This window comes from Crinia signifera, chromosome 8, assembly GCF_055691185.1.
Source record: "Crinia signifera chromosome 8, ASM5569118v1, whole genome shotgun sequence".
NCBI classification, from domain to species: Eukaryota; Metazoa; Chordata; class Amphibia; order Anura; family Myobatrachidae; genus Crinia; species Crinia signifera.
In genome coordinates this window covers 171,839,264-171,865,973 of record NC_139224.1, presented here as the reverse complement: position 1 = coordinate 171,865,973, position 26,710 = coordinate 171,839,264, and the positions used below count along the sequence as shown (strand labels likewise).

Sequence of the window (26,710 nt, the reverse complement as noted above, 5' to 3'; positions counted from 1 at the left end):
GAGCTGCAGAGCAGTCAGAGCCTAGACACTGATACGTGGCGCTTTGTAGATCACATACCCCGTGCAGCACTCAGGTGAGCGGCAGAGCCTAGACACTGATACGTGGCGCTCTGTAGGTCACACACCCTGTGCAGCACTCAGGTGAGCTGCAGAGCGGTCAGAGCCTAGACACTGATACGTGGCACTCTGTAGGTCACATACCCCGTGCAGCACTCAGGTGAGCGGCAGAGCAGTCAGAGCCTAGACACTGATACGTGGCGCTCTGTAGGTCACATACCCTTTGCAGCACTCTGGTGAGCTGCAGAGCGGTCAGAGCCTAGACACTGATACGTGGCGCTCTGTAGGTCACATACCCCGTGCAGCACTCAGGTTAACGGCAGAGCAGTCAGAGCCTAGACACTGATACGTGGCGCTCTGTAGGTCACATACCCCGTGCAGCACTCAGGTGAGCGGCAGAGCAGTCAGAGCCTAGACACTGATATGTGGCGCATACCCCGTGCAGCACTCAGGTGAGCGGCAGAGTGGTCACAGCCTAGACACTGATATGTGGCGCTCTGTAGGTCACATAACCTGTGCAGCACTCAGGTGAGCGGCAGAGCAGTCAGAGCCTAGACACTGATACGTGGCGCTCTGTAGGTCACATACTCTGTGCAGCACTCAGGTGAGCGGCAGAGCGGTCAGATCCTAGACACTGATACGTGGTGCTCTGTAGGTCACATACCCTGTGCAGCCCTCAGGTGAGCGGCAAAGCGGTCAGAGCCTAGACACTGATACGTGGCGCTCTGTAGGTCACATACCCTGTGCAGCACTCAGGTGAGCGGCAGAGCGGTCAGAGCCTAGACACTGATACGTGGCGCTCTGTAGGTCACATAACCTGTGCAGCACTCAGGTGAGCGGCAGAGCAGTCAGAGCCTAGACACTGATACGTGGCGCTCTGTAGGTCACATACCCTGTGCAGCACTCAGGTGAGCGGCAGAGCGGTCAGATCCTAGACACTGATACGTGGTACTCTGTAGGTCACATACCCTGTGCAGCCCTCAGGTGAGCGGCAAAGCGGTCAGAGCCTAGACACTGATACATGGTGCTCTGTAGGTCACATACCCTGTGCAGCACTCAGGTGAGCGGCAGAGCGGTCAGAGCCTAGACACTGATACGTGGCGCTCTGTAGGTCACATACCCCGTGCAGCACTCAGGTGAGCGGCAGAGCGGTCACAGCCTAGACACTGATACGTGGCGCTCTGTAGGTCACATACCCTGTGCAGCACTCAGGTGAGCGGCAGAGCAGTCAGAGCCTAGACACTGATACGTGGCTCTCTGTAGGTCACATACCCTGTGCAGCACTCAGGTGAGCGGCAGAGAAGTCAGAGCCTAGACACTGATACGTGGCTCTCTGTAGGTCACATACCCCGTGCAGCACTCAGGTGAGCGGCAGAGCAGTCAGAGCCTAGACACTGATACGTGGCTCTCTGTAGGTCACATAACCTGTGCAGCACTCAGGTGAGCGGCAGAGCAGTCAGAGCCTAGACACTGATACGTGGCGCTCTGTAGGTCACATACCCCGTGCACCACTTAGGTGAGCGGCAGAGCAGTCAGAGCCTAGACACTGATACATGGCGCTCTGTAGGTCACATACCCTGTGCTGCACTCAGGTGAGCGGCAGAGCGGTCACAGCCTAGACACTGATACGTGGCTCTCTATAGGTCACATACCCGGTGCAGCACTCAGGTGAGCGGCAGAGCAGTCAGAGCCTAGACATTGATACGTGGCGCTCTGTAGGTCACATACCCCATGCAGCACTCAGGTGAGCGGCAGAGCAGTCAGAGCCTAGACACTGATACATGGCGCTCTGTAGGTCACATACCCCGTGCAGCACTCAGGTGAGCGGTCAGAGCCTAGACACTGATACGTGGCGCTCTGTAGGTCACATACCCCATGCAGCACTCAGGTGAGCGGCAGAGCGGTCAGAGCCTAGACACTGATACTTGGCGCTCTGTAGGTCACATACCCCGTGCAGCACTCAGGTGATCGGTAGAGCGGTCCGAGCCTAGACACTGATACGTGGCGCTCTGTAGGTCACATACCCCATGCAGCACTCAGGTGAGCGGCAGAGCAGTCCGAGCCTAGACACTGATACGTGGCGCTCTGTAGGTCACATACCCCATGCAGCACTCAGGTGAGCGGCAGAGCAGTCATAGTCTAGACACTGATACGTGGCGCTCTGTAGGTCACATACCCCATGCAGCACTCAGGTGAGCGGCAGAGCAGTCAGAGCCTAGACACTAATACCTGGTGCTCTGTAGGTCACATACCCCGTGCAGCACTCAGGTGAGCAGTCAGAGCCTAGACACTGATACGTGGTGCTCTGTAGGTCACATACCCCGTGCAGCACTCAGGTGAGCGGTCAGAGCCTAGACACTGATACGTGGCGCTCTGTAGGTCACATACCCGGTGCAGCACTCAGGTGAGCGGCAGAGCAGTCAGAGCCTAGACACTGATACGTGGCGCTTTGTAGGTCACATACCCCATGCAGCACTCAGGTGAGCGGCAGAGCAGTCAGAGCCTAGACACTGATACTTGGCGCTCTGTAGGTCACATACCCGGTGCAGCACTCAGGTGAGCGGCAGAGCAGTCAGAGTGTAGATACTGATACGTTTCACTCTGTAGGTCACATACCCCATGCAGCACTCAGGTGAGCGGCAGAGCAGTCAGAGCCTAGACACTGATACGTGGCGCTCTGTAGGTCACATACCCCATGCAGCACTCAGGTGAGCGGCAGAGCAGTCCGAGCCTAGACACTGATACGTGGCGCTCTGTAGGTCACATACCCCATGCAGCACTCAGGTGAGCGGCAGAGCAGTCAGAGTCTAGACACTGATACGTGGCGCTCTGTAGGTCACATACCCCATGCAGCACTCAGGTGAGCGGCAGAGCAGTCAGAGCCTAGACACTAATACCTGGTGCTCTGTAGGTCACATACCCCGTGCAGCACTCAGGTGAGCAGTCAGAGCCTAGACACTGATACGTGGTGCTCTGTAGGTCACATACCCCGTGCAGCACTCAGGTGAGCGGTCAGAGCCTAGACACTGATACGTGGCGCTCTGTAGGTCACATACCCGGTGCAGCACTCAGGTGAGCGGCAGAGCAGTCAGAGCCTAGACACTGATACGTGGCGCTTTGTAGGTCACATACCCCATGCAGCACTCAGGTGAGCGGCAGAGCAGTCAGAGCCTAGACACTGATACGTGGCGCTCTGTAGGTCACATACCCCGTGCAGCACTCAGGTGAGCGGCAGAGCAGTCAGAGCCTAGACACTGATACGTGGTGCTCTGTAGGTCACATACCCCGTGCAGCACTCAGGTGAGCGGCAGAGCGGTCAGAGCCTAGACACTGATACCTGGTGCTCTGTAGGTCCCATACCCCGTGCAGCACTCAGGTGAGCGGCAGAGCCGTCAGAGCCTAGACACTGATACGTGGCGCTCTGTAGGTCACATACCCTGTGCAGCACTCAGGTGAGCGGCAGAGCAGTCAGAGCCTAGACACTGATACGTGGCGCTCTGTAGGTCACATACCCCGTGCAGCACTCAGGTGAGCGGCAGAGCGGTGAGAGCCTAGACACTGATACGTGGCGCTCTGTAGGTCACATACCCCGTGCAGCACTCAGGTGAGCGGCAGAGCAGTCAGCGCGTCTCTCTCTCTCTCTCTACACGGCGTTGTGAATAATTTTACACATCTTGTTCAAGAACATGAACAGAATAAAATGATCTCACTGACTATTCCCCCTATTCACAATGGGGCTGATTCAGGCCTATCACGCTAGATGCCTTTCGCGGCTTAACCTGGTTCTTTTGGGAGCAACAACACTTTAGCGCATGCACAAATGGACCACTCAGTGGGCGTATTATGGCAGTGTCATGGCACATTGCACAGCACCAGGTATAGGGGGCCGTGGGTCGGACAGAGAAACTGCACCGGTCATAGATGACATTTGCGACGGTGACGTATTGCCCTGCGCACTCAGAGTCAGACCCTTACCGTGGCAATTAGTCCATAATGGTAATACTGAGATCATCGCCAGGACGCCATTGTTCAGTGACGCAAATATCAATAAAATGTATATCTTACCTGGCAACCGGGACCCCAAAAATAGACGGAGGAACTTCACTACAAGACCCCATAAAGCTCTACTATTACTCCTGCAAATGCTCAGCCTGTAAACCCGCTTCCTGCGACCAACTCTCCATGTGCGTCGGCTGGGAGCTGACCGTTTGGCGGCACGCAATAAGGCAGCAGACGTTTTATAGCCTTAATATTCTTCCCACGTCAGATCATTTCCTATATTTTTAATGTGAAGCTCTGATACAGCTGGGGGAAAGATGATAGAAATCTGTAATTGTGGTTTTAATGGGATGGTAACGACCCTTAACCCCCACATCTTACTCATTAGCATTGGGAGCAGCACAAACTAATGACGGTCTCCCATTAGGACATGAAAGACAATCACACAGCTAAGGCAGATCCCATGTACGTACAGTATCGCACCGCCCGCATCGGTGCGTGTGTGGCCTCCATCAGGCAGATGTTTGCCTCCCATGTATGTACAGTATCGCACCGCCCGCATCGGTGCGTGTGTGGCCTCCATCAGGCAGATGTTTGCATCCCATGTATGTACAGTATCGCTGTGTAACGGATCCCGAGCACACCCCAAATGCTGCTGCTGCTTCTTGCTATGCTGAGAGTATGAGATGGGAGAACAACACGGTAGGGGTTAATGGGGGAAATATTCTACTTCACATGTGATGTTGCTATGGGCAACCAATCAGAAGCTACTTCTTGTTTATTTAGCACCCTCTAGAAGAAAGTAGACTGGATCTGTTGGTTGCCCATAGCAACATCACATGTAAAGTAGAATACACATCTTAGTAAATTTTCACCAATTTGCCAAGATGGTAGTCTTATTTCAGATGAGATGTTGCTATGGGCAAACAATCAGATTCTTTTATCTTCTAGAATGTGTTAAGTAAATTGGAAGTAGATTCTGGTTACCCATAGCAACATCCCACGTGAAATAAAACTTCCATTTTAGTAAATAAACGGGTGGTAGGGTGGCGTGCGGTTGCCGGGGCGGCGTTAACCTGCTAGGATCCGCGTATATGCAACCCAGCGAGTAGGTCTGAATTACCCCAGTGTGTGTGTGTGTGTTTGTTTGTAGATATATAAAGTATAGTTCCTATACAATAAAAGGCTAATGCTGCTCCTCACCCCTATACGGGTAATCCAAGCGTTGTGCACACCAGCGGCCACTAGATGGCGCCTGGCAGAGCAGGACAGATCGCCTATAAAGACGCTCGCTCAGGACACTATCTCTGGCGTTATGTCTATCAGCGGGATATGAGTCCGCTGCTCCTCACCCCTATACGGGTAATCCAAGCGTTGTGCACACCAGCGGCCACTAGATGGCGCCTCGCAGAGCAATACAGATCTCCTATAAAGATGGTGCTCCTGGGATTAAGGAATAAACAGACAGATGGTTGTATCTGCTTGTGCATGCTTCTAGCGATATATGGGGATACTAGGTGATTCATCGCGCCCTACGGGCGCTCTTCACACCGGCGTAAGGGGCTACGCCCCTTAATTTGTGAACATTTGTATTGTGAGAAATATGGTTAGAACTGTATGAAAGATGCCCTGTATTGCAGCTTCTGTCAGTGGGTGGGGGTCCAGCGTGGCAGCACAGGAGTACCGGACGGTGGCCCTGAGTCAGTGTCTCCTCCTACTGGGTGGGAGTTAGGGTGCATGAGAGCAGGAGGCTGGGATATGAGGCATGATAGGGGTATGTGGGCAACACAGCGTCAGCGATTACCCAGTGGTGGAAGTTACGGTTCAGGAGAGCAGGAAGCTGGGTAGTGATAGGGGTGTGTGGGCATACGGGGGACTAAAGAGGGTGGTGGACACTGTGCAGCTTCTGCCAGTGGGTGAGGGTCCAGCGTGGCAGCACAGAAATACAGGAGTCAGTGTCTCCTCCGACTGGGTGGGAGTTAGGGTGCATGAGAGCAGGAGGCTGGGCGGTAAAGCATGATAGGGGAATGTGGGCAACACAGGGTGAGCGGGTCTCCACTGGCGGAAGTTACGGGGCAGGAGAACAGGAGGCAGGGCAGTGTCCTCCCACATTGATGGCAAAAGTATTCAACATCGGCCATAAACCATCGATTATTTGAAAATCATTGATGGTCGATGGGCATCCCTAGAACTGGAGGAGGGTGGGGGACAGTATGCAGCTCCCGGCAGTGGGTGAGCGTCTCCTCCCACTGGGAGGGAGTGAGCGTGCATGAGAGCAGGAGGCTGTATAATAGTGGTATGTGGGCAAGACATTGATAAAAGTTGTGGCGCTGGTGCAGAGGGCAGTGGGGAAACCTGCAGTGCGGCAGCCAGGGACGGATTTCCCACCTAGGGGCGGTACCTGCTTGTGGTGGTACAGGATCCCCCATTGTCACGGAGGTACGTGAAATGCGGGAGCGGGGGCCGCGGTGGTCGGCTGGGGGGTGGAATTGCCGGAAGTGGGTCTGGGGGGTCTGCAAATTGCGGGAGGGGGGGTGGTGTGTGGGGATCCGCGGTTAGCGGGAGGGGGCGGGGGTCCGCAAATCGTGGGCGGGGGCGCGGGGGGGCTTGAATCGTGGGAAGGGGGGTCCGCAAATTGCGGGAGGGGGGTTGTCGGGGTTAGTGAATTGCGGGAGGGGGGGTTGCGGAGGTCCGTGAATTGCGGGAGGGGCGCGTGGGGTGCCGTGAGTCAAGGGGGTTGGTGCGGGGGTCCGTGAATCACGGGAGGGGTCATGAATCGCGGTAGGGGGGGTCGTGGGGGGGCTGCAAATTGCAGGAGGGGGGGTGTGGGGGGTTGCCGTGAATTGCATGAGGGGGGCGTGAATCAAGGGAGGGTGGGCGCAGGGGGGTGGTGCGGGGGTCCGTGAATCGCGGGAGGGGGCATGAATCGTGGGAGGGGGGGTCGTGGGGGGTTCCGAATCGCAGGAAGGGGGGTATGGGGGGTCCTGCGAATCGCGGGAAGGGGCTCGCGGGAGGGAGGGGTCGCTGGGGTCCCGCGATTTGCGGGAGGGTCGTGGGGGTCCCGCGTTTCGCGGGAGGGGGTGGTTGCGGAGGTCCAGCGAATCGCGGGAGGGGGTGGTCGGGTCTGGGACGGATATTAGACAGCCATTACATCGACACCATTAGTTCGACAGCTCAATAGGTCGACATGGTTTTAGGTCGACATACCATTAGGTCGACATGTCATTATGTCAACAGCTTATTAGGTCGACAGCTCATTAGGTCGACATGTTTTTAGGTCGACACTGCCATTAGGTCGACAGAGTCTATGTCGACAGTCAAAAGGTCGACATGGGTTTTTTCACTGTTTTTTGGCCGAAATGTCGACACAGTCGACATGGACACAGTTTGAAGTGTACCGCAGCCGCTCGCTATGCTTCGGGCATGGTGCCTCGCTGCGCTCGGCACACTATTTTATTCTCCCACCACGCCCTAGTGTGGATAGTAGGGCATGAAATACCGCCTGTCGGCACATGTCGGCTCAATAAACAGTGAAAAAACCCATGTCGACCTTTTGACTGTCGACATAGACACTGTCGACCTAATGGCAGTGCCGACCTAAAACCATGTCGACCTATTGAGCTGTCGAACTAATGGTGTCGATGTAATGGCTGTCGATGTAAGTGCTGTCTAACAATAGTCCGGATACCGGGGTGGAAAGCGGGGATCCCACGAATCGCGGGAGGGGGGGTGCGGGGTCCCGCGAATGGCGGGAGGGGGGGTCGCGGGGGTCCCGCGAATCGCGGGAGGGGGGTCACGGGGGTCCTGGCAGAGGGTAGGGATGTGCAGGAGTAATGGTGAATGGTGGCTGTGGAGTAATGGTGGATGGTGGGCGTGTACTGTAGCCCTGGCTGGGCGGGGGGAGGTGATGTCAAGGGGGTGGAACGTCAGACACATGAAAGTGAAACTGTTCTACACAGGAACGTTCTCCACAGGGGTTGAGTGACAGATCTGGCTAAATATATAAGAGACTAGGTGATTCATCGCGCCCTACGGGCGCTCTTCACACCGTCGTAAGGGGCTGCGCCCCCTTAATTTGTGAACGTTTGTATATGAGAAATATGGTTAGAATTGTATGAAAGATGCCTGTATTGCAACTTAGGTGTCTGCGAATCGCGGGAGGGGGGGTCGCGGAGGGTGCCGCGAATTGCAGGAGGGGGGGTCGCGGGGGGTGCCGCGAATTGCAGGAGGGGGGGTTGTGGGGGGGTGGATGCTGTGAATCGCGGGAGGGGAGGGATTGCAGAGAATCGCGGGAGGGGGGTCGCGGGGTGGGTTGCCGCAAATCGCGGAGGGGGGTTACGGGGGCGGGGGTTGCGGCGAATCATGGTAGGGGGGGTCGCGGGGGGTGTGCCGTGAATCACGGGAGGGGGGGTCACGGGGTGGGGTGCCGAGAATCGCGGGGGTGTGTGTGTGTGCCGTGAATCGCGGGAGTGGGGGTTGCGGGTGGGGGGGGGGGTGTGACGCGAATCGCCACAAGAAAAAATAAACACAGAAAGGTCACCACATGTAAATGTTGACATAAGTGTGGCACTTCATTGGTGTCCATGTCGACACATGAGAATGAATATGAAAACATTCAAAAAATGAAAAAAAAAAACTTCAAAAACTCATGTCAACCTTTTTCATTGTCGACCATAGCCATGTCAGTGTTTTCCATGTGCAATTTAATTCTGGAGCTGCCGCGAATCGCGGGGGGGTGCCGCGAATTGCGGGAGGGGGGGTCGCGGGGGTGGGTGCCGCGAATCGCGGGGGTGGGTGCCGCGAATCGCGGGAGGGGGGGTTACGGGGCGGGGGTTGCGGCGAATCATGGGAGGGGGGGTCGCGGGGGTGTGCCGTGAATCACGGGAGGGGGGTCACGGGGTGGGGTGCCGAGAATCGCGGGGGAGGTGTGTGTGTGTGTGCCGTGAATCGCGGGAGTGGGGGTTGTGGGGGGGGGGGGGGTGGTGGGACGCAAATCGCCACAAGAAAAAATCAACACAGAAAGGTCAACACATGTAAATGTTGACATAAGTGTGCCACTTCATTGGTGTCCATGTCGACACATGAGAATGAATATGAAAATATTCAAAAAATGAAGAAAAAAAACCTTCAAAAACTCATGTCAACCTTTTTCATTGTCGACCATAGCCATGTCAGTGTTTTCCATGTGCAATTTAATTCTGGAGCTGCCGCGAATCACGGGGGGTGCCGCGAATTGCGGGAGGGGGGGTCGCGGGGTTGGGTGCCGCGAATCACGGGAGGGCGGGGTTCACAGGGGTTCCGGTGGGGGGTTGCCGCGAATTGCGGGAGGTGGGGGGTCACGGGGGGTGCCGCGAATCGCGGGAGTTGCGGGGGGGTGTGACGCGAATCGCCACAAGAAAAAATCTACACAGAAAGGTCAACACATGTAAATGTTGACATAAGTGTGCCACTTCATTGGTGTCCATGTTGACACATGACAATGAATATGAAAACATTCAAAAAATGAAATAAATCTTCAAAAACTCATGTCAACCTTTTTCATTGTCGACCATAGCCGTGCCAGTGTTTTGCATGTGCCATTTAATCCTGGGGCTGCCGCGAATCGCGGGGGGTGCCGCGATTTGCGGGAGGGGGGGGGTTGCGGGGGGTGGGTGCTGCGAATCGCGGGAGAGTGGGGTTCATGGGGGTTCCGGTGGGGAGTTGTCGCGAATTGCGGGGGGGGGGGGGGTCGCGGGGGGGTGCCGGGGTGCCGCGAATCGCCACAAGAAAAAAATCAACACAGAAAGGTCAACACATGTAAATGTTGACATAAGTGTGGCACTTCATTGGTGTCCATGTCGACACATGAGAATAATTATGAAAATATTCAAAAAATGACAAAAAAACTTCAAAAACTCATGTCAACCTTTTTCATTGTCGACCATAGCCATGTCAGTGTTTTCCATGTGCAATTTAATTCTGGAGCTGCCGCGAATCACGGGGGGGGGGGGTGCCGCGAATTGCGGGAGGGGGGGTCGCGGGGGTGGGTGCCGCGAATCGCGGGGTTCACAGGGGTTCCGGTGGGGGGTTGCCGCGAATTGCGGGAGGTGGGGGTCACGGGGAGTGCCGCGAATCGCGGGAGGGGGGGTTGCGGGGGGGTGTGACGCGAATCGCCACAAGAAAAAATCAACACAGAAAGGTCAACACATGTAAATGTTGACATAAGTGTGCCACTTCATTGGTGTCCATGTCGACACATGACAATGAATATGAAAAAATTAAAAAAATTAAAAATAAATCTTCAAAAACTCATGTCAACCTTTTTCATTGTCGACCATAGCCATGTCAGTGTTTTGCATGTGCCATTTATTCCTGGGGCTGCTGCGAATTGCGGGGGGGGGGGGGGGTGCCGCGAATCGCGGGAGGGGGGTCGCAGGGGGGGTGCCGCCAATCGTGCAAGGGGGGGTCGCGGGGGGTTCTTTTTGCCGCGAATCGCGGGAGGGAGGTCGCGGGGGGGGTGTTTTTTCCGCGAATCGGGGGGGGGGGGGGGGTCACGGGGGAGGGTTTGCCGCGATTCGCGGGAGGGGGGGTTCGCGGGGTGGTGGTTATGCCGCGAATTGCGGGAGGGGTCGTGGGGGGGGGTTCTTTTTGCAGCGAATCGCGGGAGGGGGGGTCGCGGGGGTGTTTTTGCTGCGAATCGCGGTAGGGGGGGTCGCGGGGGTGCGGGTGTTTTTGCCGCGAATCGCGGGAGGGGGGGCGCGCGGGGGGGGGAGGTTTTGCCGCAAATCGCGGGAGGGGGGCGCTCACCTGGTGGCATACTTGCCTACTTTCGGAAACTGGTTTCAGGGAGATTCCATACCTCACACGTTGTGCATGGTTAAAACCAGAGGCGTGGCTACTCCGGGGTGGGGGTGGGGCTACAAAGAAGGTGGGTGTGGTCTCCAGTAAAGTGGGCATGGCCAAGTGCAGTGACACCCATTTTCTTAATTTTTTTCTCTGGTGGCTGGCACCACGGGCAGCGGTGCTTGGCAGGCCTCTTAGGCATGATTGTGCCAGGCTCCGCTGTGCTGTCCAGATTTTTAGATGGGGATTGATTATTCTGGGGGTATCGGGAGGGCTATGCAGGGGATTGGGGGGGACTGGCGGCTAAAAGGTGAGCCTCCTGCCAGCTACCAGCCTACACATAACACAGGCGCACACACAAATACAGACAGACACAGGACAGTGTTCTCCTATACACAAACACACAATGCCAGTGTACTCACACACACTAACAGGGATCAGTACCTAACTATATACACACACATACAGGGGTCACTACCAGCCTACACACATACAGGGGTCACTACCAGCCTACACACACACACACACACACACACACACACACACACACACAGGGGTCACTGCCAGCCTACACACACACACACACATATATATACACACACAGGGGTCACTGCCAGGCTACACACACAGGGGTCACTACCAGCCTATACACACACACACACACACACACACACACACACACACACACAGGGGTTGCTGCCAGCCTACACACACATACATACACACAGGGGTCACTGCCTGCCTACACACACACAGGGGCCACTACCAGCCTACACACACACAAACATTGGCCACTACCAGCCTACACACACACACACACACACACACACACACACACACAGGGGCCACTACCAGCCTACACACACACTCACAGTGGCCACTACCAGCCTACACACACACACAGGGGCCACTACCAGCCTACACACACACACACACACACACACACACACACACACAGGGGCCACTACCAGCCTACACACACACTCACAGTGGCCACTACCAGCCTACACACACACTCACAGTGGCCACTACCAGCCTACACACACACACAGGGGCCACTACCAGCCTACACACACACACACTCACAGTGGCCACTACCAGCCTACACACACACACACAGCGGCCACTACCAGCCTACACACACACAGGGGCCACTACCAGCCTACACACACACACACACACACACACACTCACAGGGGCCACTACCAGCCTACACAAACAAACAAACAAACAAACACACACACACACACACACACACACACACACACAGGGGTCACTGCCAGCTCTTATAGATACACCCAGGTCACCTACAGTACACACATATTGGTGTCAGTGGCAAGCTACAGTATATAAACACAAAACAAACACAGAGCTGCTTACACATACACACACACACACACACACACACACAGTACCAGCCAGCTTGGAGGTAGGTAGAAATACTGTCATCATGCACTAACCTGAGAACGGAGCACTGCACTCCTGCTCCTCCCCCAGCCTGTCCTCTGAGCTGCTTCCTGTTCTAGCTCCCGGTCACTCCCCCTGCCACTGTCTTCAGCCTGCCCTGCAGCTTCCTCAATGCGGGGGTGAGGTGAAGACTCCGCAGCTCCTGCTGGTAAAGTCTCCCTGCCTGGAGGCTCTGTCTGCTGGGCGCCGTGGCAGCGCTGCTTACTATGCACGCTAGTGCCAAGCTCCGCCCCCCCATCGCGCCGGACTAGCGCTTGCGCAGTCCGGATTTTGAAACTGGACTTTGAAATTCCGGGGGATCGGGAGGGCTTTGCGGGGGACCGGGGGACTGGGGCCTAAAGCGGGAGGCTCCCGCAAAATGCGGGAGCATCGGCAAGTATGCCTGGTGGCTGTGGAGTAGCAGTGCTGGGCAACATGGGAAGGCAGTGGGTGTCTGGCACTGTCTGTGGGCTCACTGGGCTGGTTCTCTGTCACATACCTCCCAACATGACCCTCTCCAGGAGGGACACAATGCTCTGCTTCTAGACTTCCCCTTAATGTATGATTGCCATCACCTGTTTTAAACAGGTTAATTTCTCAGAAAGGTGTTCAGCACAGATGAAGGCAATCACACATTAAGAGGAAAGTCCAGGAACAGAGCGTTATAGACACAGACACCAACTTTGAGTGACAGATGTAGCCAAATATATAGGAGATAGGTCAGTGTGGGGATAATCCTATATACAGTTCTCTGCGCAATGCTGTTACTTTGCACCTGACATGTGTTTTACTGACATACAGTAGGCTCATATACCACAGTATGTAAATATATTTTGTGGTTCTGTGACACCGTACCCCCATTCCTCCTGCATTGCTCATCCGAAGAGCGGAGAAGGGGTGCGCACAAAAAGGGGGCATGGAAATCCTGCATTGGGGCATGGTTCAGCCCCTCTTCCAATGGGTTACGCGCAGGGCTATTTTTGTGCAGGCTCTAGCAGGAACTGTGGCCCTTATTCTAGTTCACTCATTCTGACAAAATATTTCTTAGATGGACAAAACCATGTGCACTGCAGGTGAGGCAGGTGTTACTTGTGCAGAGATAATTAGATTTGGGTGGGGTTTTACACCTGCCTCACCTGCAGTGCACATGGTTTTGTCCATCTAAGAAATATTTTGTCAGAAAGAGTGAACTAGAATAAGGGCCACAGTTCCTGCTGGAGCCTGCACAAAAATAGCCCTGGTTACGCGGCAGCTGCAAGCGCCAGACAGAGGAGAAATCATCCGATGGTAAGTAACCATCAAAGGATTTCTTCTCTGTGCGGGATTCGGACACAGTGAGCAGGTCTGAATTGGGCCCAAGGTCACGTCACATTACAAACTGCTGGCTGCACTTAAGTAAGTCTTATTTAATATTAAGGAAGTTATGCTCTGCCACCTGCTGGCAATAAGTGGGAGTGCAGATCCACTCTCCCCCCACATTCTGGATGTGTTTTGGGATTGGCATCTACTGGATGTTACCACTGATTCGCCAGTCTACCGTGTCCTCTATGACACATATTTGGCACAGCAGTGTAGACCTGGTGCAGCGCTGCCACAGGACAGTCTCAGCTTGATTACGTGGTCTTGTCGCTTAATCCGATAACTACGCTTGATACGAGTTTTTAATTCCATGAGAAGTCCAAGAGGACCGACACATTTTGCTCTATTCAACCATTTCTACACTATTGATTTTCACCCCAGATGAAGTCTAGATGACGAAACGCGTCGGGTTTTCTGATGATCATTGTATGAAATCATAATCGTGGGAAGGGGGTGGGAGGGCTTGAATCGCGGGAAGGGGGGTGGGAGGGGGCGGGGGTCCGCAAATCGCGTGCGGGGGGGTGCGCGAATTGCGAGATGGGGGTCGCAAATCGCAGGAGGGGAGGTGCCGTGAATCGCAGGAGCGGGAGGGGGCGGTGGTCTGCAAATCGCGGGAGGGGGGTCGCGGGGGTCCCCGACGCTGGATTCAAATTCCAACCACCGCTGCCCAGACCAATGCATTGTGATTGGTCGCAGTGCAAGCCTCGCTCTTCAGCCAGCCCCTCTTCTCCCGGCGCCGCCTTCATTGACACCTCCGCTTATGATTGGCTGTTTACCTCCGAGACCGCTGCGCGATTGGCTGATGCTTTCCCTGCCACCAATTGGTCAACTGGTGCTGCATCAGCTGTCACGCAGGGGAGCTGCATCCTTAATAGGCGGTAGATCGACAAAAAATTATTTAGCCGGTACAGACCATTAAAAAATGATACTGTGTCGGCTAAATAGGTACAGTTGGAGGGTATGCAGTTAGGAGTTGTCTGGCTGCTACTTTATCTCTCTCCATGGATTAGTACATAGACCCCCATAGATTGTAAGCTCATCTGTGGCCTGAGTTGTCAGCGTTGGGATCTGGGGGGTTATTTTGGTTCACTCTTTCTGACAAGTTCCTTCTCAAATGGACAAAACCATGTGCACTGCAGGTGGGGCAGATGTTACTTGTGCAGAGAGAGTTAGATTTGGGTGGGGTTTTATTTCAGTGAGATCTATATTGCAGTGTAAAAATAAAGCAGTCAGTATTTTCCCTGCACAGAAACAAAATAACTCACCCAAATCTAATTCTCTCTGCACTTTTTACATCTGCCCCCCTGCAGTGCACATGGTTTTGTCCTGCTAAAAAGGAATTTGTCAGAAAGAGTGAACTAGAATAAGACCCATGGTGCTGTCACCTGTGTGCTGTTACCTGTGTGCTGTCACCTGTGTGCTGGATGTGTCACCTGTGAGGGAAGGTGTGTTCTCACGGGTGTGGGCCGGCTACACTTGGGTACAGGAGCCTCCCGCAGTTCCTGTCTCTCCCCACAGCAGTCGGAGCCTCTCCAGCAGGTTTATTTATAACCTGGTTAAAGAGACTTTTGTACGTCGAATTGGGCACTGGAAACGCCAGTTATTACGTTTACTAAAAATAGTTCGCAGTAGAGTGAAGCCCGGAGGGACATGGCCGCTGAGCCTGAGGAGAACTACTACGGAAAACACGGTAACATACATTATACTTGGTGATATTCCAGCTCTCTGCAAATCTCTGCCTCCCACTGAGTGACATTCCCAGCAGTGCAGTAATACAGCTGCTTATTTACTGCCAGGGCACAATAACTCGCAGCAGCCAATCAGATGCCTCCGTATCACAGCTAATTGGCAGCTGTGGCTTATTGCGTCATATAACAAGTAGCCCCAAGTTAGCGTGTGAGTTTATATCATTGCCTTTGTGTGGTATGTACTAATAATGCTGGTACTAATCAACAACACAACAGTAATACTACTAATACTTCGTGCTTAATACATATTATTGCAGTTGTTACTTCATATTCGCTGATTATTTAGGAATATTAGGGTGGATGTATTAAGCCTGATAAAGTGGTGATAATGGGGTGATAAAGTGGAAGGTGATAACGCACCAGGCAATCAACCCCTAACTGTCATTGTTCGAACACAGCTGGTGCTCTATCACCTTCTCTTTATCACCACTTTATCACATTACCAGGTATACTAATGGATGTTCAGATGGTATTCAGCAATGGCCTTTAGGGACGGGCTTCTGCGTCATGCACATGCGTTGCGGCCAGTCTGTTCACATACGCGACCCAGTCTGTCCACATGCCCATCTGTGCCCGAGGAGCTGCCGGCACAATCCCGGTGACCGTATAGGCACAGCGGCCATTCCCGCGAAGGGTTCCAGGAGGACCGGAACTAAGGGGTAGATGCATGAAGCAGTTATAAGGGAGGAGAAGTGATCAAGTGCCTGGTACTTTATCACCGGCCAATCAGCTCCTGACTGTTAAGTTACAGGCTGGGTTTAAAAAGGGACAGTTAGTAGCTGATTGTCCGGTGATAAAGTATCAGGCACTTTATCACTTCCTCCCTCCATATTTTTAGCACTGTCCCACCCACGAACAGCAGTATTCCATAGGGGGGCTGGCATGCCTCCTGTCACTGGCTGGGGGGGGGGGGGGGGGGGGGGGCTGGCATGCCCCCTGTTACTTGCTAGGGGGACTGGCATGCCCCCTGTTACTTGCTGGGGCATGCCAGCAGCTTGGAGTTATGTCTTACCTATAGGACAATGCACAGTGACATTATCAGTGGATTTCTCTTCCCCGCTCTGTATTTCCTTAAACAGCGACAACGGAACATTGTGTTCTGAACATTCTGTCTTATCATTTCCTAACGCACCTGACCCTTTGTGCTGGATGTTGTAGAACTGCGTCCCAGCATGAGGCTGCCGGAGGCCGGGACATCAGCTCCTGGGATCTCACCGGTCCGGTTTGGGGCTGATAAGGGCTTTTGTTACAGCAAGGTACAAAGTCTCCGGTTAATCAGTAAAATGTTTGTAAGCGACACACGGAAAGGTGGACGGCGCGGCGGGGAAATGACGGTTTATTATGGGGTTATTATATCCTAGGAAATAATGAGCCCACGTTTCCTCTGTGTTTCTATATAAGCATTCAGAAAAACACATCATAGCGCAGTTACTCATGTGACCTAACGTAGCGACACTTGTGCGACAGCACGCCGTATTACTGGGAAGGGCGCGGATCTGTGCGTCAGGAGAGCTACAGGCTGCTTATACCCGCAGATCAGCACTTTATCTGATCAGTAGGACACAGGATCCCATAACGGGAAGGGCAGGGATCTGTGTGTCAGGAGAGCTATAGGCTGCTTATACCCGCAGATCAGCACTTTATCTGATCAGTAGGATACAGGATCCCATAACGGGAAGGGCGCGGATCTGTGCGTCAGGAGAGCTACAGGCTGCTTATACCCGCAGATCAGCACTTTATCTGATCAGTAGGATACAGGATCCCATAACGGGAAGGGCAGGGATCTGTGTGTCAGGAGAGCTATAGGCTGCTTATACCCGCAGATCAGCACTTTATCTGATCAGTAGGATACAGGATCCCATAACGGGAAGGGCAGGGATCTGTGCGTCAGGAGAGTTACAGGCTGCTTATACCCGCAGATCAGCACTTTATCTGATCAGTAGGATACAGGATCCCATAACGGGAAGGGCGCGGATCTGTGCGTCAGGAGAGCTACAGGCTGCTTATACCCGCAGATCCGCACTTTATCTGATCAGTAGGATACAGGATCCCATAACGGGAAGGGCGCGGATCTGTGCGTCAGGAGAGCTACAGGCTGCTTATACCCGCAGATCAGCACTTTATCTGATCAGTAGGATACAGGATCCCATAACGGGAAGGGCACGGATCTGTGCGTCAGGAGAGTTACAGGCTGCTTATACCCGCAGATCAGCACTTTATCTGATCAGTAGGACACAGTATCCCATAACGGGAAGGGTACGGATCTGTGCGTCAGGAGACCTACAGGCTGCATATACCCGCAGATCAGCACTTTATCTGATCAGTAGGATACATGATCCCATAACGGGAAGGGTGCGGATCTGTGCGTCAGCAGAGCTACAGGCTGCTTATACCTGCAGATCAGCACTTTATCTGATCAGTAGGATACAGTATCCCATAACGGGAAGGGCGCGGATCTGTGCGTCAGGAGAGTTACAGGCTGATTATACCCGCAGATCAGCACTTTATCTGATCAGTAGGATACAGGATCCCATAACGGGAAGGGCACGGATCTGTGTGTCAGGAGAGTTACAGGCTGCTTATACCCGCAGATCAGCACTTTATCTGATCAGTAGGATACAGGATCCCATAACGGGAAGGGCGCGGATCTGTGCGTCAGGAGAGTTACAGGCTGCTTATACCCGCAGATCAGCACTTTATCTGATCAGTAGGATACAGGATTCCATAACGGGAAGGGCGCGGATCTGTGCGTCAGGAGAGTTACAGGCTGATTATACCCGCAGATCAGCACTTTATCTGATCAGTAGGATACAGGATCCCATAACGGGAAGGGCACGGATCTGTGCGTCAGGAGAGTTACAGGCTGCTTATACCCGCAGATCAGCACTTTATCTGATCAGTAGGACACAGTATCCCATAACGGGAAGGGTACGGATCTGTGCGTCAGGAGACCTACAGGCTGCATATACCCGCAGATCAGCACTTTATCTGATCAGTAGGATACATGATCCCATAACGGGAAGGGTGCGGATCTGTGCGTCAGCAGAGCTACAGGCTGCTTATACCTGCAGATCAGCACTTTATCTGATCAGTAGGATACAGTATCCCATAACGGGAAGGGCGCGGATCTGTGCGTCAGGAGAGTTACAGGCTGATTATACCCGCAGATCAGCACTTTATCTGATCAGTAGGATACAGGATCCCATAACGGGAAGGGCACGGATCTGTGTGTCAGGAGAGTTACAGGCTGCTTATACCCGCAGATCAGCACTTTATCTGATCAGTAGGATACAGGATCCCATAACGGGAAGGGCGCGGATCTGTGCGTCAGGAGAGTTACAGGCTGCTTATACCCGCAGATCAGCACTTTATCTGATCAGTAGGATACAGGATTCCATAACGGGAAGGGCGCGGATCTGTGCGTCAGGAGAGTTACAGGCTGATTATACCCGCAGATCAGCACTTTATCTGATCAGTAGGATACAGGATCCCATAACGGGAAGGGCACGGATCTGTGCGTCAGGAGAGTTACAGGCTGCTTATACCCGCAGATCAGCACTTTATCTGATCAGTAGGACACAGTATCCCATAACGGGAAGGGTACGGATCTGTGCGTCAGGAGACCTACAGGCTGCATATACCCGCAGATCAGCACTTTATCTGATCAGTAGGATACATGATCCCATAACGGGAAGGGTGCGGATCTGTGCGTCAGCAGAGCTACAGGCTGCTTATACCTGCAGATCAGCACTTTATCTGATCAGTAGGATACAGTATCCCATAACGGGAAGGGCGCGGATCTGTGCGTCAGGAGAGTTACAGGCTGATTATACCCGCAGATCAGCACTTTATCTGATCAGTAGGATACAGGATCCCATAACGGGAAGGGCACGGATCTGTGTGTCAGGAGAGTTACAGGCTGCTTATACCCGCAGATCAGCACTTTATCTGATCAGTAGGATACAGGATCCCATAACGGGAAGGGCGCGGATCTGTGCGTCAGGAGAGTTACAGGCTGCTTATACCCGCAGATCAGCACTTTATCTGATCAGTAGGATACAGGATTCCATAACGGGAAGGGCGCGGATCTGTGCGTCAGGAGAGTTACAGGCTGATTATACCCGCAGATCAGCACTTTATCTGATCAGTAGGATATAGGATCCCATAACGGGAAGGGCGCGGATCTGTGCGTCAGGAGAGTTACAGGCTGCTTATACCCGCAGATCAGCACTTTATCTGATCAGTAGGATACAGGATCCCATAACGGGAAGGGCACGGATCTGTGCGTCAGGAGAGCTACAGGCTGCTTATACCCGCAGATCAGCACTTTATCTGATCAGTAGGATACAGGATCCCATAACGGGAAGGGCGCGGATCTGTGCGTCAGGAGAGCTATAGGCTGCTTATACCGCAGATCAGCACTTTATCTGATCAGTAGGATACAGGATCCAGCTGCTTATACCTGCAGATCAGCACTATATCTGATCAGTAGGATACAGGATCCAGCTGCTTATACCCGCAGATCAGCACTTTATCTGATCAGTAAGATACAGGATCTCATAACGGGAAGGGCGCGGATCTGTGCGTCAGGAGAGCTATAGGCTGCTTATACCGCAGATCAGCACTTTATCTGATCAGTAGGATACAGGATCCAGCTGCTTATACCTGCAGATCAGCACTTTATCTGATCAGTAGGATACAGTATCCCATAACGGGAAGGGCAGGGATCTGTGTGTCAGGAGAGCTACAGGCTGCTTATACCCGCAGATCAGCACTTTATCTGATCAGTAGGATACAGGATCCCATAACGGGAAGGGCGCGGATCTGTGCGTCAGGAGAGCTACAGGCTGCTTATACCCGCAAATCCGCACTTTATCTGATCAGTAGGATACAGGATCCCATAACGGGAAGGGCGCGGATCTGTGCGTCAGGAGAGCTACAGGCTGCTTATACCCGCAGATCAGCACTTTATCTGATCAGTAGGATACAGGATCCCATAACGGGAAGGGCACGGATCTGTGCGTCAGGAGAGTTACAGGCTGCTTATACCCGCAGATCAGCACTTTATCTGATCAGTAGGACACAGTATCCCATAACGGGAAGGGCACGGATCTGTGCGTCAGGAGAGTTACAGGCTGCTTATACCCGCAGATCAGCACTTTATCTGATCAGTAGGACACAGGATCCCATAACGGGAAGGGTACGGATCTGTGCGTCAGGAGACCTACAGGCTGCTTATACCCGCAGATCAGCACTTTATCTGATCAGTAGGATACAGGATCCCATAACGGGAAGGGTGCGGATCTGTGCGTCAGCAGAGCTACAGGCTGCTTATACCTGCAGATCAGCACTTTATCTGATCAGTAGGATACAGTATCCCATAACGGGAAGGGCGCGGATCTGTGCGTCAGGAGAGTTACAGGCTGATTATACCCGCAGATCAGCACTTTATCTGATCAGTAGGATACAGGATCCCATAACGGGAAGGGCACGGATCTGTGTGTCAGGAGAGTTACAGGCTGCTTATACCCGCAGATCAGCACTTTATCTGATCAGTAGGATACAGGATCCCATAACGGGAAGGGTGCGGATCTGTGCGTCAGGAGAGTTACAGGCTGCTTATACCCGCAGATCAGCACTTTATCTGATCAGTAGGACACAGGATCCCATAACGGGAAGGGCACGGATCTGTGCGTCAGGAGAGCTACAGTAGAGGCTGCATATACCCGCAGATCAGCACTTTATCTGATCAGTAGGATACAGGATCCCATAACGGGAAGGGCACGGATCTGTGCGTCAGGAGAGTTACAGGCTGCTTATACCTGCAGATCAGCACTTTATCTGATCAGTAGGATACAGGATCCCATAACGGGAAGGGCGCGGATCTGTGCATCAGGAGAGTTACAGGCTGCTTATACCCGCAGATCAGCACTTTATCTGATCAGTAGGATGCAGGATCCCATAACGGTAAGGGCACGGATCTGTGCGTCAGGAGAGCTACAGGATGCTTATACCCGCAGATCAGCACTTTATCTGATCAGTAGGACACAGTATCCCATAACGGGAAGGGCACGGATCTGTGCGTCAGGAGAGTTACAGGCTGCTTATACCCGCAGATCAGCACTTTATCTGATCAGTAGGATACAGGATCCCATAACAGGAAGGGCGTGGATCTGTGCGTCAGGAGAGTTACAGGCTGCTTATACCCGCAGATCAGCACTTTATCTGATCAGTAGGAAACAGGATCCCATAACGGGAAGGGTACAGATCTGTGCGTCAGGAGACCTACAGGCTGCTGATACCCGCAGATCAGCACTTTATCTGATCAGTAGGATACAGGATCCCATAACGGGAAGGGTACGGATCTGTGCGTCAGGAGACCTACAGGCTGCTTATACCCGCAGATCAGCACTTTATCTGATCAGTAGGATACAGTATCCCATAACGGGAAGGGTGCGGATCTGTGCGTCAGGAGAGTTACAGGCTGATTATACCCGCAGATCAGCACTTTATCTGATCAGTAGGATACAGGATCCCATAACGGGAAGGGCACGGATCTGTGTGTCAGGAGAGTTACAGGCTGCTTATACCGCAGATCAGCACTTTATCTGATCAGTAGGATACAGGATCCCATAACGGGAAGGGTGCGGATCTGTGCGTCAGGAGAGTTACAGGCTGCTTATACCCGCAGATCAGCACTTTATCTGATCAGTAGGACACAGGATCCTATAACGGGAAGGGCACGGATCTGTGCATCAGGAGAGCTACAGTAGAGGCTGCATATACCCGCAGATCAGCACTTTATCTGATCAGTAGGATACAGGATCCCATAACGGGAAGGGTACAGATCTGTGCGTCAGGAGACCTACAGGCTGCTTATACCCGCAGATCAGCACTTTATCTGATCAGTAGGATACAGGATCCCATAACGGGAAGGGTACGGATATGTGCGTCAGGAGAGTTACAGGCTGCTTATACCCGCAGATCAGCACTTTATCTGATCAGTAGGATACAGTATCCCATAACGTAGAACCCCCCCTCATTTATACTGAGTGACGGCGTTAATGCGTTTCCATGTGTATCTGGGAAGGGAACACAGGGTGTACTGCCTCGTACAGGGTGCATTTGGTTTTTTCGGTACTTGTTTCCTAGCACTACGCCCGTCGGGTTGATCGTATGCCTTAAGTTTAAGGTACTTAAGGTATGCGATCGACGCGATGGACCCGATTTTATGTCAATCACCAGTGTATTTGCCGGTGAAAGAGAAAATCGCATTGATTGGGTCCATCACGGCCCATTATAATGGGCCGCGATGCGACCAACGCGATCAACGTGATTTCCCCATAGAAAATAATGTTAAATGATTTTTAAAGTTAAAATCGGGTTGATTAACCTGATTTTACATAGGGAACAATGGGAAATGGGCCAATATGGCCAATTTCTCATTGTATATGGTTAGAAAGTATGGTTAATACCCCCCCATTGTTAATGCCACCCAACTATTGACGACAACCCAAAGCGTGGCAAGCGCAGCGAGCCCGCGAGGGGCGGCGGTACACGTCCTCCGACCTTTTCATACCCCTACTGTCCACGTCGGTGTGGAGTTGACTTTATATAGTGTGGCGAGCGCAGCGAGCCACCGAGCCCAAAGCGTGGCGAGCGGACGTGTTGGCTTCGGGTTGGCGTCAATAATGGGATGGCATTAACAATGGAGGCCACCCATCAGGGGGGGGGGGGGGTTTGCTATTAAAATGGGGGGTTTTGGGGCTTTTTACATTGAATTCAATGTAAAATTGGGTCTCAGGGACCATTTTCCATTGATTCCAATGTAAAAATCGGGTCGATCGCATCGCATGCGATTTGGTTGGCATGCGATACGATCGACGTGATTTTTCCGACCCGATCAATACAATCAAAATCGTGGGCGCCGTGCTAGGAAACAAGTACCGTTTTTCCCCCCCAAAACAGGCGGTTTTTCATAATTTACAGTAAAATTATAAAAATGTGCCAAGAGTGGCGAAGCTCCGCGACCGAAACATGTCGAGCCAAATAATCCATGTCTGGGGGCGCAGTACACGTATACGGTGTCCATGTTGATGTATATTGAGTGTTTACATAGACACCAAAATAGCAAAGAAAAAAAAACCACAATCATGTTGACCATTTTCATGTCAACATATTCGACATATATGTCGACCTTTAAACTCTGTTGACCTATGGGAATGTCGATCTTTGTCATATGTCGACCTATGCACTGTCGACCAATAGTGTTTGACTTATTTACTGTTGACCTTCTTACTGTTGACCCTATAACCCATACCCGCCTAGTGCGCAGGTTCATCCGAACACAGAGCTCTGTCAGACGCCATCTAGTGGACAGTTATTACCACCCCCACACACCCCCTTCCTGCCAGTTAGCCTCCGGATGCTTTGCGTTTACGAACCACACGCATTTTGTTAGGCTCACCCAGCGCAGTTTGCTATTATCTATGTGGTAAGTAGTAACCCTATATACAGTACTAGGGATGAGGTAACTGCTAGCGCCATCTAGTGTACAATCAGAACAACAATCCAGTGACACAAATATATCTCAGACATGTTGTTTGCGCGGTGTATTTGCTCTGGTTGCTGTGTACTTTACACTAGACTTCAAGGTAGTAGCCATTTAATTATATATACTCTGATTCTGCAGACTCCTCGTGGCGCCATATAAATAAAGGATGATAATAATAATAATAATACATTTAAAAAAGAGCACTTTATATATATATATATATATATATATATATATATATATATATATATATATATATATATATATATATATATATAGAAATACAGAATTTTGTGTTTTTAGGCTTCTGTTGTATAATTCCATGGACATGAGATGGGAGAGGAGAAAAAAAACATTGAATTAATAATGCACCCACTATATACTGTGTGTGTATATAGGTATATATCATTTTGTTTTAGAAATATATACACATGCACACGCCCTGGGCCTGATTCTGGTATACTTATGTCTGGTGTCTCTGCACATGTTACATCTGCCCCACCTGCAGTGCAGCATGGTTTTGCCCATTAGAGAGAGAATTTGCTCTTGAAGCAGGCCCCCAGTGTGTATACACAGACCTGGGACTAAGTTGGTATATCAGGTGCGTGCCTTCCCAGTATCACTCTGCAATTACTGGTTGCAATACAAATACTAGCAGTGACTAACACTCTAATGATAGAGTTCCAGCCCAGGTCGGACCTCCCACACCCAGTCCCTTTCAGAGTCATAAATATAATTCATGCGAACAGAAAGTCTGCTGTCCCGTTAATGTGAGGGAGATGTGTGATACTCGGCAGTGATGGCTGAATCGCCCTCTACAGTCGCTCAGAGCTGTAGGGAATGTCTGCATGTAGATGTGACTCCAGCTCTCTGCCAAGTCTCTGCCAAGTATGTGTGATAGTTTCCCTTCTATGGAGTGCACGGTCACGCACTGCTGATAGCAGGGTACGGCTGTGACATCAGCCCGGCTCGGTTATAGTGTAACCAACGCCTTCCTGTGTGTTCCCATGCGTGTCGCTCATACATAGACTGTTACTGTACTGCAGAGATGGAATAACAGAATGAATGGGGGCGTGCGGTGTAATGTGCGCTGGTGGGCTGTCAGCCCACTGGGGATTTTCCCTGTGAGCCCCATACCCAATCTGCCCCTGGTCACTGGCGCCAGCAATAAGCGTTCTCGCAGCTCGCCAAATCACACATGTGTGATGCAACTTTAAACCACAGAGATACCACGGCGGTAGCCCCTGATTGATATGAAGTGCTAGCTCTGGTGACAAAACCTACCTCTGGATCTGGAATGGCCAAGGGGGGTAGTTAAGGAGAAAGGGCTTTGATGAGGGTGAACTCATGTTCTGTAACTTTTTAATTTAATAACTGAATGTCACAGTGGGACCCCCCATCTCTGAATGTCACGGTGGGACCCCCCATCTCTGAATGTCACGGTGGGACCCCCCATCTCTGGATGTCCCTGTAGGGGATCTGTATGAGGCCTCAAATATGATCCCGTTAATTGACAAAACTTTAGGTCTGTAATGGTCAAGGACGTGATATTGACATGGAGGACGTGGGGAGTTTCCTCCTTCCTTACAGAACAAATGTTTGTTTGGCTTATCATAGCAGATGTAAACATTATTGTCCCTGCATCCGGTACGCTCGACCACTAATACAAGTGACGTCACTACTACTGGTTTGGCTGTTAGTGTGTGTGGTGGGTGTGAGGATGGCGAGAATATGGATTTATAGGCACTGAGTTAATGCTAGTCAGTACACTGGGGCTAATTCAGGTTGGATTGCATAAAGGAGCCAACCCGCATTATGCCCGATGTTTGGATCCTACGTGTGCGCAGGACCCGTTCTCTTTGAGCCATTGCTGGTTCTAATAATACTGGGTTCCCCTGTATTTAAAGAACCAGCACCAGTAGTGACGTGCCGTGAGGACCTTGCCTGGGGAGGACTCACCTCCCCGCACTTCCGCAGACGGGCACAGGCAGCAGGGGGTACATGCGGCAGCAATCAAGTGTAAAAAAAGAATGGATATTATGTTTTACCTGTGTAACCACAGGTCCCAGCAAGGCTCCCCGCATGCTTGTACTTGGAAACCACAAGTACCAGCATGCAGGGCAATAAAGGGCCCGGTGGTACCTGTAGTTCCATCTGTAAAACAAATATTACAATAAAGACAGCACACACACACTGTGAAAGTAAACATTATATTAAACATTCAATCACACTCTCATGCATATATATATATATATATATATATATATATGTATACACACACATACGTACATGCATACATACATACATACAGACCTATATACTCCCCTACATCCCACATTGCCATTCGGTCCTCTTCTCCAGTAGAATCTTTACAGGTACCTGTGAAAAAAATACTCACCTTATCCAGTGTAGATCGGTCCCCTTCAGTCCAAGTAGGCATCCAGTGGGTTAAAGATAAAAAACGCAAAGTCCCCAAATCGTACGAACTAAAGAGAACCCAAGTATACACATGGACTGACATCTGTCAGTTGGAGACCCAGGCAGGAGCCAATCACAGATCTTCACTCAGGAGTTTCTACATACATTCATGTCACTTCTGTACCGCTGGACTCCGGACTCTTGTCCTCCTGCTGTTGGGTGGTAGATATTCATTTCACGTCGGCCACAGAAATCAGATATACATTGTGTGTATACTGTACACCTGGCGCAGTTACAGCTGCACATA

General features: G+C 52.0%; 1 protein-coding gene across 3 annotated transcripts in view; it reads left to right on the top strand.

Moving 5' to 3' along the window:
* Positions 1 to 26,710, top strand: part of SLC44A5 (solute carrier family 44 member 5) — a 131,541-nt gene that overhangs the window by 38,124 nt on the left and 66,707 nt on the right. For 2 of the 3 annotated variants that reach the window (XM_083157781.1, XM_083157779.1), the window contains exon 1: positions 15,180 to 15,373. The exons of the other annotated variant lie outside the window; for it this stretch is intronic. In XM_083157781.1, coding sequence (XP_083013907.1) covers positions 15,334 to 15,373 — 40 coding nt within the window. In that variant the 5' untranslated portion in view covers positions 15,180 to 15,333. Of the gene's footprint in view, positions 1 to 15,179; positions 15,374 to 26,710 lie in introns of those variants that run through there. 3 annotated transcript variants of the gene reach the window in all.